This window comes from Cicer arietinum, chromosome 1 (assembly GCF_000331145.2).
Source record: "Cicer arietinum cultivar CDC Frontier isolate Library 1 chromosome 1, Cicar.CDCFrontier_v2.0, whole genome shotgun sequence".
Classification (NCBI taxonomy): domain Eukaryota; kingdom Viridiplantae; phylum Streptophyta; class Magnoliopsida; order Fabales; family Fabaceae; genus Cicer; species Cicer arietinum.
In genome coordinates this window covers 319,178-333,156 of record NC_021160.2, presented here as the reverse complement: position 1 = coordinate 333,156, position 13,979 = coordinate 319,178, and the positions used below count along the sequence as shown (strand labels likewise).

The window sequence follows — 13,979 nt, the reverse complement described above, 5'->3', positions numbered from 1 at the left end:
CTTTTATGTAAAACCCGGCATTCTCAAATCCCAGAATATCCTCCCATATCTGGCCAAGAGAACAAAACAAATGAGAAAACACAGAATGATACCAAGTCTAGGTAACTGGAAACCAAATGCACCAGTGAGGTCAATAATAATTCCATAACATTTGAATCACTAAAAGGACAGAAAAGTGGTTCAGTTTTCCTATCTACGCAACGGGCTCTATACTACATAGCAAAATGCTCATTTAAAAATTTTATCGAGTAAGACACAGAATTCATGAGGCATTCTGTATGTGACTTAGTAAGAGCACTTAAGTTATATAAAACACTTGTGAAGAAAACGCGAGTAATGTGTCATGAGGCAGGGGAGAAGAGAGCTAAATCACCAAGCAATCAATTTCAGTAATTCTTAATAGAGGGATTGAGTTATTTGAATAACCTGTGCAAGGCCAGGCTGCAGAGCACACTGAATCATCAAGCGTCCAATTACATCATGTGCAACAACTGTTTCAATGAGTTCTCCACCAACAAGTTTCACTAGGGGTTCATTGTCAAGGTCACTCATCTCCACAACAACATGCCCCCTTAAGCCCTCCTTTACACCAGTTAAACTAAGAACAACTCTCAAAGCACGTGCATCACTCTGGAGACATAAATTTGAGGAAAACATTGACTAAGAAGAAGTTCCTCTGCAAGAGTTGGTCACCAACAAAACAACAAAAGGGTAACAGGTAAAGTAAATGACCTGATCTGCATTTTCGTCTGAAGCTAAAACAATGATTGCTCGTGCTTTTGAAACTGAAACCTACAAATAAATAGTAATTAAATTTTGGAGGATAGATAATAGTTACTAACATTTAGCAAGAAAGGAAGTAAAGGTAAACAACTCAAAACACATTCCCCATATTATTGGTTCACAAAGACTATGCTAAGAGCTACCCTTTCCCTGAATAATTACCACAGCAAAGCAATACCTTCTTTAGGTCAGCCAGTATAAGTGGGCTGCCACTTCTACATATTACAGACGTCCCCATGAAATCAAATTCCAGCTTTGATATATCCATTTCCATTTCCTCCTTTTCCTTTTCTGCAAGCACCACAATGACGCCACCACCAACACTCTTATTTGCTATTGCTAGCTGTTTCAAAAGTGAACCCTGCAATAAAATATCGTTTATCAGCCTTTGTTTGTCCTCCTTTATCAAGAAAAATAACTAATGCACTCAGATGCATGTTAACCATAAGAGGACAAAAACTTCATAATGAATGTTCATGCAAGGAAGCCAAAAAAAAATCCCTAGAGGTTCCATAACTATCAGATATAATGAATTCCTAAACATGACGGTCAATATCAAATTCAAAAACACATATTGTTTCCTGTAAAACCAATGATGGCATTACCAATTTGTCGCTCCAACCAAGGATGAGTATATGGTTTCTTTCAATCACTTCACTCTTCCCTTTTCTAAGCGAATCTACCTTCTCTGATATCGCATCCGAAACAAGGCCAAGCATCATGGCAAATATAAGCATTCCACCTGAGCTAATTGAGACGGAAACTATTCTCTGGCCGGTTCCTTCTGTTTCAGCATGATTTCCCGAGTCAGCTACATAAGTCCAAGAATGCCAAAGTGCTTCGGCCAAGCTAACACCAGTAACCGCATACAATGCTAAACCACCAAATCCTATAAGAAAGAGAGTCGCAAAGAGAAGTGCAAGCAACTTTGCATAAGGATATATGGAGAAAAATACATCAACCATATAAGCAACTCTCTTCTTTAATGGTACATCCTCCTTATTACTATCTGTTCTCCTCAAGAAATTAATCATTTGAGGAAGATAATCAAGATATTTGTACAAAACAAAAGGCAAAACAAGTGTGAACAACACAATATACAGAGCAATTGTTCTACTATCTGCATTCAAGATATAATAAGAAAATGAGCTTCCATCATCGTCAACATCTTTTTGTATAGATGTTTTTCCATTCCCAGAACACAAATCAATCTGACAACACAGTTCAAGTTTAAAATCCTGGAACGAAAGAAATCGAAATTATAAATAATAATGAATCCAATCCAACACATAGAATAAGTGAATTAATTTTGTTAAATCGAAAGACTAAAAAATACCTTGAGTTTAGCAAGCTTAAATTGTAGATAAGCGGAATAGGGTACAAAAATAATACAAGTGATAATAAGCTGCAAAATAGAAAATGATTTAAAATGAAGCACGAAGATAGAAGTTATAAATAAATGGGAGAAACTGGAAAAAGTGTAAAACTAACGAGATAGAAGATGTAGTGTTGTTGTCGCTGTTGTTGTGTGGTGATGGATGGAGAAGAGGAAGAGGAAGAGGAAGGTGGAAGAAGTGAGGTTTTAGGGTTGGGATGATGGAAATCGGAGAGGGGAGGAAGGGTGTTGGAATTAGGTTTGGGTGGTGGTAATGGTCTTCTTTTTCTGGAGGTGCTACCAATGCCAAGGAAAGAAGGGTAGTTCCATTGTTGGTCAGAGAAATCGGTTTTAGTTTGAGTGGTTGAAGATGAAGCTGAAGAAGAGGATGAAGCATTGTCAACGGAGACTCTGAGATTGAGAGAAGATTGTTGTGCAAGTGTCTTTGTTTTCTTCAATGGTGGCTTGCTCGTCGCATTCAGATTCGAGCAAGATTCTTCATTGCTCTTTGCCATTGTTGTTGACACACTTCAAAGTGTGTTGGTGAGACTCCGACTCCGATTCCGAATTAAGAAACCTCTCTCTCTCTCTCTCTCTTCCTTTCTGTGTCGGAGTCAATACTTTATTCAGTCTGTCGTGGGACCCTTTCATAAATAACTAGTTTAGTGTACACTCCTCTTCTTTTTATGTTTTCAAAATTAACAGAATTTTGTACATGGTTTTGGTATTAGTCTCATTTTTACATCTTTCAAAATATATTACTCGAAACTAGAATAAAATTATTATATTTTATTATCATATACTTTATTTCATAATATGTGAATATATTATCTTAAAAAATATTTTACATTCATATGATTTTTTATAATTATATATTATATTTTTTTATTGTAGTTTATATATTTATTTTAATTGTATGAAAAATCTAATGTTTAAATAAAAGTTAATTTATTTTATATTTTTTAAAATATCAACTTGATTCAACCAAGTCAAACAATTTGTTTTTCATCAATTTAGTTTGGTTCAGATTTAGTGAGTAAATATTATCAAAAACCAAATCAATTGTTTTTTATCGGTTTAGATTTATTTTCTACCCAAAATCGAATCAAACCGACCTATTAAACTTATACTCTTTATATAATTAAATTAAGAGTAATGCTAACAACATAGTATTTGATACATTATTTTCAATACATTATCTTTTATTAGTTAAAATTTATGTGAGTCCTAACAAATTTAAATAGAATCTACACAATTTTAATATGTTTCATGTACATTTTTACCAGGAAAAAAAAATGTGTGTGTTAGAGAATATATCATCATCGCTGCTTTTAAATAAAATAAAATATATAAAATAAATAAATAGTTTACTTACAAACCGTGAGTTATAAACTCACTGAGAAATAAGAAATGAGTGAGGATAAGATAATAAGTCTTATAAATAAAATTTGTTGACTTGACTTGAATTAGTAGTTTGTTTTGGATTTTTACTCTTTCTACATATCAACATGAGTTTTTCAATGTTTTGTCGCTATTCACACACTATTCAGTTAACTTTTTAGAAGATCACTTATGTTATAAGTGCTCAGAGATAAACACATTTAATTGATAAATTTTATGTTATAACCTATTGAAAAGAATACACGTTTTGTTAGATGAGTAGTATAAATGAATTCTTATTAGTCTTCCTTTAACCATACAGTTTCGTAGTCGCACAATCTCAACATTTTTCTCGTTTTGATGAGATTTTTGTTCATCTATGTGTCTTTTTATTTAGAAGCATGATACGAGCAACTCATCGAATATGTCTTGTGCATCGACAACCACTCTCCACCTCCATCAATATCGGGCATTACATGTCCACTAATCTTTGTTTGATTTGTCCTCAAATCACATCGTACTAAATGAGGTCTGTTTTGATGTCGTTTGTAACATCTTGTACTGTTTAAGGATTGTCGGCTCATATCACAAACCAACGCAAGTCTTTTCAACACGTTTTGTCATCACTTACACACTTTATAGAAAATCTCCAAAAAAGTCATTCACCTCACGAGTGTGCTCCATGCGAAATATGCTAAATTTTAGAATTCTTTTGTCATGATCTATAGAAGAAAAATAAGATGCATTTTGTTGATATAGATAATATCAAGTAACTCTTGTAAGACATCTTTTAATCATACAATCCCATACTTGGACGAACTCAAGAATCCTCTCAATTTAATATGATTTCATAGTGTTATAAGCTGCAGATAAAATGTTGAGCAAAGTGTCAATGAAAACTTACATAAGTATCTATAACTTAAATAAATAAACTATTAAATTTGCATTCTTATTATAACTGATGGCATTTTAATCATAATATATAAGACTATCCCGGTCTTTCTTATAAAAAAATGTAGATTTTTTTAATCTTAAATATAAAAAAAAGTTACAAATTTTAAGGTGTATTTATTGCTTAAATATCTTTTATTTTTATTAAAAATAAAATTAATATTTATATTAGTAGTGAGTGTGAAAACATTTAATATCAAAGTTACTTTAAAAAAATAATAAAGCTATCAGATTAAATGAATATCAAACTATCAATATCACTGGTCTTTGTAATTTTTGCTTTTTTTTTTTTCGTATACATGGGGCTAGAGTGAGTAAATCATTAGAGGGAGTATATCTTTTGAAGTAAATTGTATATGAATCTCAAAATTAATAAAAGACTTTTATAAAAATTTTAAGTCTTAACTCAATTAATAAAAGTCAAAATATTTTGGTTTGATAATTTATCTCGAATTTGATCTTCAATATCTCACAGTTCTATATAAGATTACGATGATATTTAATATTTCCTATCAACATAAAAGAAAATTAATAGATAATTTAATTATAACTTAATATAAAACATAGAATTGTCCAAAAAAAATTTGTTTTATTTTATTTTATTTCATTGTAACAAAATCATCCTTTATTATTTATTCTCAAATATGTGATTTAACTTTTATGAAGTTAATGTTGGCCTTTTTTATTTAGTTATAAAATCGTCGATCCAAGGCTAACTAAAGAGCTTAAATATACATCCATTTTAACTGAGCAAGTTAAGGATTAGTAGAGGGTGGAAATAGGCTAAGCCGAGTCCTGACCTATCAAAAAATTCAAGACTTAAGTCTGACTTGGTCTGTTATAGACTTTATTTTTAACTCTGAGTATGATCTTGATAAAAATTTAGTATGACTTGTCTACTTAAATGTCTATCTTACTTCAGCATTTTTGAATAAATAATAAAATATATTTTTAAATAAATTAACGAGTTAATATGTCAATAAAATTAAGTTATATTTTGATATTTAACATCATATTTTGAAGAATATGATTTTATACACACAAAAAATCAAAATTTAATATAATAATTATAATAGTAAAAAAATATTATTTATATTTATTTAAATAAACTGATTTAATTGGTATAAAATACTTATTATGTGACTTATAGTCTGATCTTTTTAAGTAAATAATTTTTTTTTAAAGTCTTTGACTTATTTGTTTAAATCAAAACATGGTATGTCTTAGATACGACGCAAACTAGACCGCAAGCCTCATATGGTCCATCAGTCCTATTTTTATTCACAACGATTAAGTACGATGATGCGTTGGATCACCCGATCAAAGAAGTGCTCCTATTGACAATTGTTAAAGAAATTTAAAATTTTGTTAAGTAACTACAAAATTTTAAAATTGAATCTGACCTACTCCAACCGGTCATAACCACAATTTTTAATCTAACAGCCCGAAATGTACTATAATCCACGCCACGTGTTGCACTCGATTTTAAGACGGTTTATTTGAGTATGGGTTGGTTTGCATGTTGTTGCTCGCCCTACCTCTTCAGAATTTTCGTCAAAAAATAGGCTTGTGTTGTGTGGCCATTACAATTAAGATTTTGATATATTGAACTAGTCGGATTATGCAACAAGACTTTTCTTAAAAAAGTCAAATTTTTTTGCAGGAGCAAAATTAAACAATCTATCATTATTAATTAAATATGCGATACATATGTTTTGTTTGAAAACTCTTTGTAAAAATATAAAAATAAAATGCTCCAACATTTTAAAATAATAGACCTTCGTTAAAATTGGTCCTTCCAACTAACTAATTTATATGTATGTTACCTACAATATTTTTACAATCTAACTTGAAAATCACTATTGTGGATCCAAACTCATAATTGTTTAAAAGTTTTTATTTGACAATACCACGGAGCTAAAATGTTTGTATACGGTAAAACAAGGATTCCAATTTCATTCAATATGTTAAGAGGAACTTCAAAAAATTTGGGTATCATCTATTCTTTTTATACATATAGATACAGAGTCCAGTTGTTATACACTATAAAAATAATAGTTTTAGTATTTTCAATAATTTATAAAATTATCATTTTTTAATAATTTGAAAGGATAGTAAAAACAGTTTTGTATTTATCTATTGTGATAAAAATCACTTTTAAGAAAAAAAAACTAATTATGAAAAATAATTTCTTTAATAAACTGTCTTTTTCTGAAAAAAATAAAATTAAGAAGCTATTTAAAATAGCTTTTGTTTCCAAAAAACTAGTTTTTCATTTGAAATAATTTTTAATTTTGTTAAGACCACTATTTTTTCACACACAGATGAATTTTTTTAATGAAATATATCTATTTTCTTTTATAAAATAAGTTATTTTCATACATTATTACATGGGTTCATAGATATATATAGAGTAATCGAAAAATAATCATTAAATAAGTTTTCAATATTTATAAATATCATGTTTCGTTTTTAGTACCTCTATTTAAAAAAAAAAATAACATTCTTTTAAATATTTTCAAATAACAATTTTAGTCCATACTTTAATCAATTCATGTGTATTTTTTTGAAATTTTGAACGATTTTTTTTCATACATAATTAAAATATTATAAGAATCTATTTTCAAAAATTTTAGATTTTTTTAACTGTAATATAGTAAATATATTTTTTATTTTAAGTTTAGCACATCAAAATTTATATTTAATTAATATTTTGTTAAGAAATTTTGTAAGATAAATTCTTATTATAATATTTTAATATGTATGAAAAAATAAAAAAAAAATATCTAAAAACTAAAATTGTTAGTATATATATATATATATAAGAAACAAAAATTTATTATAAAAAAAAAATAGTGGTAACGCCCCAAAACGAAAAGCAGGTAGTATTTTGGAAGTTAAAGTAGAAAGTAATTGTATAAATAAATCAGATGATATCGAGTTACGAATGAAAATAATTCTGCTTTTGCCTAATTCTCTATCTCTATGTACTCGCTAGGTTTGCTTTTTCTCTAACACCTGTAAGTAACGTTAACCCTTCTTCAACACTCTCTCTTCTCAATTCTCACCCTTTTTGCTTATGTCACATTTCCTCCTAAATTACTTTCAATTTCGCTTTCACTTATTTTGTTTCTTTCAAATTACAAATTATATACATCATTGCCAAATTGAGGCCGATGCTCATTATGGAATTGTTTTTGCCAGAAATCAATTTTAAGTGTTGTAATTTAGCATTCAACATTTGATTTCACAATTGAGTTATATAAATAAATAAAATTCATAAATGCTTCACATTTCCTCTTTGAGAATCTTAAGGGCATGGTAAAAGTTAAAACTTCAAATTGGAAAATATACTGTTTAATACGTATTTTGAAAATTGAGGATGCTTCACATTTCTTCTTTTAGGAAAAGTTCTACAGGCTCTTCTTGGAATAGTGTGTTAGTGTTTGCATAACCATTATGAGTTCACAATGAAATAATTGAACTTTTCGACTGGATGATGAATTACAGAAGGAAGGTTGTTCAAATCACTAAACTCAGTTTTGTATTCTTTGACATTTTTACTTTTGGCTCATTATTAGTGAGATAGGAAGCTTGGAGAAATATTGTCTTAATGTAGATGGTCAATTCGAAAGTGGTACAACTGATTGTTGATTGCGCCAATCTTCATTGAATGATAACAGATTGTAGATTTTGAGTGGACTGTGAAGCTAGGACAAATTTGTTGGGTCTTCGATTTGATTATGAATTTACAAGTCTTTTTAACAAGGCACATAGTTTTTGAGTTGATTCTTCTAGTTGTAGTTGGCATACATAATGTTTTATAGTGTGTTTATTTTTTAACTATTTGACTATGAGTTTGACAATAATGTAATCACATGACAATAATGTTTTAGGTTGACTTTGGTTTTAATCACCGACGTTGTTGACCATGAACGGTGGCAAGGAATTCGAGAAAAGTATCCTTTTTTAATTGTTTATACTCCTTTATGCTGTACCCTTTTTATTACACGGTTGAAATCGTTAGGGTTTTAAACAATATGTGGTTATGGTTATGATATTGTAGTTTTTGACAAGGTTTTAAATCATAGTCGTGTTTCTTGATGTTGTGGAGAATTGTGGTTAAATACGGCTGATGTGGCCTCAATCATGGTCACATTGTAGTGGCAGAGACAAAAAAATGACACTAGAGCCTAAATCACGGTGGCGGACAAATTTTTAGACCTTGGTTTTTTTTATGTCTTTGTGGCCTCAATGTGACCACAATTGAAACTCGATTGTTCATTTAATAATTCGAAATATATGACAAAATTGATCCCATAAGCTTTTGAATTTACAGAAGTGGATATCACTTCATTAATCTGCACTAGCCTAAATCCCTTTACTGGCCACACAATGACATTAAATGGTGCAACATTGTCATAATCTTTAATTTGCTTTGTCTATATCAACAAGAAACTCTTACTTCTCTTTTTGATGAACAACCATAGACTTCTGAACTAACATGTCTGTTTACTGACAGTGATATGAATGAGATAGTAACAGGCGGCACAACCATCTTTTGTAATCCAGCATTAATCACATTTTCAAAACCTAGTCAATAAATATTATTTTGATTGAATGTGGTTTAATGTTAGGTTTCAGTGTGTCAGGGTAATTTTAATTGGTTTATCTTTTACTGGACAAATTTCATATATTTATGTTTTAGTTATGGTCCACTTATTTTCTTAACCATGTGATATAGCTCACTCCATACCAACAGCAACAACAAATCATAGTCAGCAGCAGAATAAGACTGATGTGGTATGTGGTGACTGCCTACTGGCAACTTTATTGACTCTATCTATGAATTTGTTTGTCTCTTTCTGTTTCTCTCTCTAAATTTTATCATAGACCCTTTCATCATCTCTTCAGTGAATAAGTATTGAAAATATTTGCTATAAAAATGTCAGTGTTGTTTCAGATTGTGAAATGCGTTAAATGCGACGGCTCTTCTGATCATAATTTATAATTATACGAAAAACTCTAAATTGTAGTTTGATAATTAGCAAAAAGATACTGATTGGTTGGTACATCATGGTGAACACATTCAAGTCACTCTTTAGACCTTATAGTTGTTTATGGATACATATCGTTTTCAAATGGAATTTGATTTTGTAATTAATGAGATAAGCAGTTATTGTATTTTCATTATACCTTATTCTTTCGCATGATGTCGTCAAATTATCTACAATTTTTCATACTTTATGCAGGTTTCAATAAAAGACTGTGTGTCATCGGATTTGACATCACAGCTTACCTTTACTAGAGATGTTACTGCTCGCTTCTCAGGTGAGGTAGATCAAGAGTCTGTTTGAAGAGATTGTGTTTATTATATACACTTGATTGTTATTCTTCCATAAGAAAGATGTTAAAATAGTTCCTGGTCCACATAAAATGTTGCTGATAATGATATCAATGTATCTCTCTTGGAAGTTGTTATATAAACTTTTTAAAGACAGAAATGGATTACTTGCATTCACGCATTCACGCTGTAGCAGATATGGATCCTCCAATTAAAATTGAAATGTCCACATTATGTCTGTGTTTTGGATCTGTTTTGCAAAGTTTAAATATCAATGTTCGAGAACAGTGATAATATATTTATTAGTTTACTTGGAATGTTTTTAACCTTTGAGAACGGTGTCGTGTGATTAACTATCCCTTCTATTCTTACTTTGCTGACTCTGCCCTTTATATTATTAAATCAGGTGTCAATGGGCATTATGTTGGTCAACAACCTGACCTTTCTTACACTAGTTATTTTCAACAACCAGGTGTTCATAAATCAGAAGCCCTGCCTTATCATTCATTAGCATCAACTTCCGTTGGCGTGCAAAACAAATCTGTCAGTGGTTCTGGATTTGCAAGAAATGATCCAAGAAGATCTTCTACATTAGCAAATCAAAATAACTCAAAGTCTGCACATAGAAATGGAAGTTTAACCAGCAGGTTGTCCAAGATTAGTATTGATACAACAAAAGAAATTGAAATTCTAAAAAAGGTAATCAGTTGAAGCTTATGATGTTTCAGATATTTTACAATATCAGTAGGTATCACTGCTTGTTGTTTATATATTCATTTTGTGGACTGGTAGAGTGTTGACTTTTCGATGAACACCTAGAAATATATTATTCTTTTGTTTCATTTATACCAAGTTCACTTATATGGATAACTAACAGAAGTTTTCTCCTGGACCTTGTTTTCCACCTCACGAATAAGTTGTTGTTTTTTTGTATTTTATCTAATGAATAAAAAATATATGACCTTTGAGTTATATTTTTTTTTTAGATTTTCATTGTAACTTCTGTAGAACTATGGTGTTTTGATCTAGTGAATGTTTTATTTTGCAGGCTCCGCATTTCCATTCTAATTTTACATCACCTGCCCCTCCCAAGACATACAACCAAACAAGAAACTTTTCATCATTTGCCGACCCAAGACGCAGTGTCTTCCCCCATACTAACTACAGGCCAAGTGCTTCTACCAACTACAGACCAAATGGTGGAGTATCGAATGTAAATGGTGGAGTTTTATTGAGTGAGAAATTCAGAAGTGGAGAGTCTGAAATGCCTAGGGAAATGACTCGGGGTCCTCGGTTTCACCACAAAAATTCTCATCCACATTTATCAGTTGTTAAGGATGAGTTTTCAATCACAGTATGCAGAGATCGATATAACCTTCCCGATTTCCAAACTGAATATGAAAATGCTAAATTTTATATGATTAAATCTTTCAACGAAGATGACATTCACAAGGGCATTAAATATGATGTTTGGACAAGCACTCCAACTGGAAATAAGAAGTTGAACTCAGCATTCCAAAATGCAGAAGCTAAATTAATAGAGACAGGCACACAGTGTCCAATCTTCCTCTTCTTCTCGGTGAGCTCAAATCTTTGTCCCTAAGTCTTCTCTTTTCTTGTTTTTTCTTCAGAAGAAGTGTAACATGTAAAAAAGAATTTGAACATTATAGAAACTTTAGATATTGATATCTTGTTGGAGGTATATTCTGTTTTCTTTTCTTCTTTCTAGAAGCATCTTCAAAATCTCATCAGAAGAAGATGAACATCCTTTATATTTATGTCCAATGATTGCCAAAAATCAATGCTTTCTTGGATTATCTGATTAAAGTGTTTAGACAACGATTTGTTTTATTCCAATTGTAATAGGAATGTAAAAATGAGTATTTTTTAAATTTTGGTTCATTTGTCTTTCAAAATTATGTATCAGCGGATTTACATATCAGAACTAGGGGTTCATGTCCTCAAATCTTTATTTCCTGAATATTTACTGATCTTGGATGTACTTTGTTGTCAAATCAGGTTAATGCTAGTGGCCAATTTGTTGGAGTAGCTGAGATGCTAGGGCCCGTGGACTTCGAAAAAGACATGAAATTTTGGAAACTTGACAAATACAACGGCTTCTTCCCAATTAAGTGGCATATTATAAAAGATGTTCCCAACCGCCAGTTTCTGCACATCATCCTTAAAAACAATGACAACAAGTGTGTAACTTTCAGTAGGGACACACAAGAGGTAATTCTTACTTTTCATGGTGTTAACATAATTCCTCTTTCATAGAGTCCGAGCAAAATTGTTGTTGCATGACCAAAAAAAGTGTGTTGCTCTAAATAATTGCAGCCTGGTGTAGTTGCTTTTGTTCACAGATTGTCAAAGAAAGTGATGAATGATGAGTAGCGTGTATTACCTGTTTGTGGATATGTCATAATTCATGTTGTCGTGCACGAGTCAACGTTTCTCTAAAAGAGCTAATTAAATTTCTATTAGAATAAGTATATTTAAGATATTTGATCAATTATTACTTCATGCAACAATACAAATCCTTGTTCTGATTTTTCACTTTTGAAGGAAGTATAATTTTTATTATTTCATTTGTTTCTTCAATTAAATTCCACTTTTTTGCTAGGCGGTTGCAAAGGTTACTCAAAGCTGCCCACAGATAGTGGATATATATATATGCAGCGCTCTTTGAAAGAGAGCTGTAAAAGACTTTCTTAACTTATTTTTTAAAAGCCTATTACAACGTTTTTTCAACAAGCGCTTTAAAAGACCTCTTAACTTAGTATAAAACAAAGTTTTGTGACCTCCTTATTTTTTTTAAAGGCTTTTATAGCGCTTATTGACAAAAGCGATGTAAAATTACAAGTTTGTATTTTTTTCTTCTTCCAAATAATTAGTTAAATACCTATATATATATATATATATATATATATCAATGATAACATTTACTTTGTTCATATGAATAGTAGTTTTATTTTTTTGGACTCAATTTCTGTTGGACACAATTTATCATTAAATTCGTATTTGTCTGGTTTCCAGATTGGACTGAAGGAAGGTCTGGAAATGCTGAAAATTTTCAAAAATTATTCGGCTAAGACTTCTTTATTGGATGATTTTGATTTCTATGAGAATGGAGAGAAGTTATTTCGTTCCCAAAAGATTACCGAGCATACAGGCCCAAAACAGGAAGTATATAGCCATGACAATTACCATGTAAGTTCTATTTCCTTTATCTAGAATGCTACTTAAATATTAATTATGCAATTGTAACATAGAATTTATGTGATTTATAGCAAGTACGCATAATTGCAATATAATGATATATGATATGTTGTTGAATAGTTAGCTACTAAGCTCCTCCCTTGCAATTTTGTTCGCTTTGGTATTCATCCATTGATTTTCTGCAGCACACTGCAAAGGCAAGAGAGAAGAATATAGAGATGCATTCAAGTGGTAGCAAGCAAGATACTCTAGTCAAGCTAACAAGGAATCTATCTCTCAATCCCTCTGGAAAACAAGGCTTTAGATAGTCAGATTGCCCGAAGACCAAGAAAATACCCCATAAAATGATTACCAGATTTTTAATTTTATTGGTGTAGGCATTTTAGAGAAGCAAACTTATAGTTTGGTTTTATGAAGAAAATTTTGTGGAGATAATTTATTCAATAGGAATTCTTACATTGATACTTAGATTGGTAAAATTCAATATGTATATTGAGCTATAAAGCAGAGTTATAATTATTATACGATTTAGCATGTGATATAGCACAAGATCACCACTGGACACGTTTGAATTAATTTTTTTTAAAGAGTTTAAGGAAGAAACTCACACATATTAAATAAGGACAAAAAGGTGTATGTTGGATTTGAATTTGGGTCTCAATATATCAAATACCTCTTTACCTAGATTAACTTAAAAAGACACTGAAGAATTGTTTTTTGTTTGATTTAGATTTTAAAAACTCTATTTTATTATTTTAAAATTTAAAAACAATAGAAAAACTCTATTGTTTATAAAAATTATTTTTAATATTATATTTTTAAAACTAAAAAATAAAATAAATAAATTGTATTTTATTTTTTATTTTTCAGTTTTTTTAATTATCTGGTAAAAAATTATTTTAGAAATTGAAGTTGAAAAACATTTTT

General features: G+C 30.3%; 2 protein-coding genes across 5 annotated transcripts in view; one reads left to right on the top strand and one right to left on the bottom strand.

The window, feature by feature from the left end:
• LOC101503647 (probable ion channel SYM8) overlaps positions 1-2,789 on the bottom strand; it is a 6,718-nt gene extending 3,929 nt beyond the window's left edge. The window contains exons 1-7 of one of the 2 annotated variants that reach the window (XM_027337402.2): positions 2,275-2,789; positions 2,120-2,188; positions 1,389-2,021; positions 962-1,144; positions 733-792; positions 427-630; positions 19-49 (exon numbers count right to left, since the gene is read on the bottom strand). In XM_027337402.2, coding sequence (XP_027193203.1) covers positions 19-49; positions 427-630; positions 733-792; positions 962-1,144; positions 1,389-2,021; positions 2,120-2,188; positions 2,275-2,673 — 1,579 coding nt within the window. In that variant the 5' untranslated portion in view covers positions 2,674-2,789. The remainder of the gene's footprint in view (positions 1-18; positions 50-426; positions 631-732; positions 793-961; positions 1,145-1,388; positions 2,022-2,119; positions 2,189-2,274) is intronic. The other variant, XM_004485400.4, reaches the window with a different exon arrangement.
• Positions 2,790-7,365: 4,576 nt separating this feature from the next.
• LOC101503095 (uncharacterized) lies at positions 7,366-13,586 on the top strand. Of its 3 annotated transcripts, XM_073365278.1 has the most exons (10): positions 7,434-7,509; positions 7,895-8,006; positions 8,386-8,448; positions 9,234-9,292; positions 9,742-9,820; positions 10,240-10,532; positions 10,882-11,412; positions 11,853-12,065; positions 12,870-13,043; positions 13,238-13,586. In XM_073365278.1, the coding sequence occupies exons 3-10, from the start codon at positions 8,421-8,423 to the stop codon at positions 13,358-13,360; spliced, it is 1,500 nt and encodes a 499-aa protein (XP_073221379.1). In that variant the 5' UTR covers positions 7,434-7,509; positions 7,895-8,006; positions 8,386-8,420; the 3' UTR covers positions 13,361-13,586. The 3 variants fall into 3 exon arrangements, with proteins under 3 accessions (XP_004485456.1, XP_004485455.1, XP_073221379.1); XM_004485399.4 differs by lacking the exon at positions 7,895-8,006 and having other exon boundaries at positions 7,366-7,509; positions 10,306-10,532; XM_004485398.4 differs by lacking the exon at positions 7,895-8,006 and having other exon boundaries at positions 7,366-7,509.
• Positions 13,587-13,979: the final 393 nt, after the last annotated feature.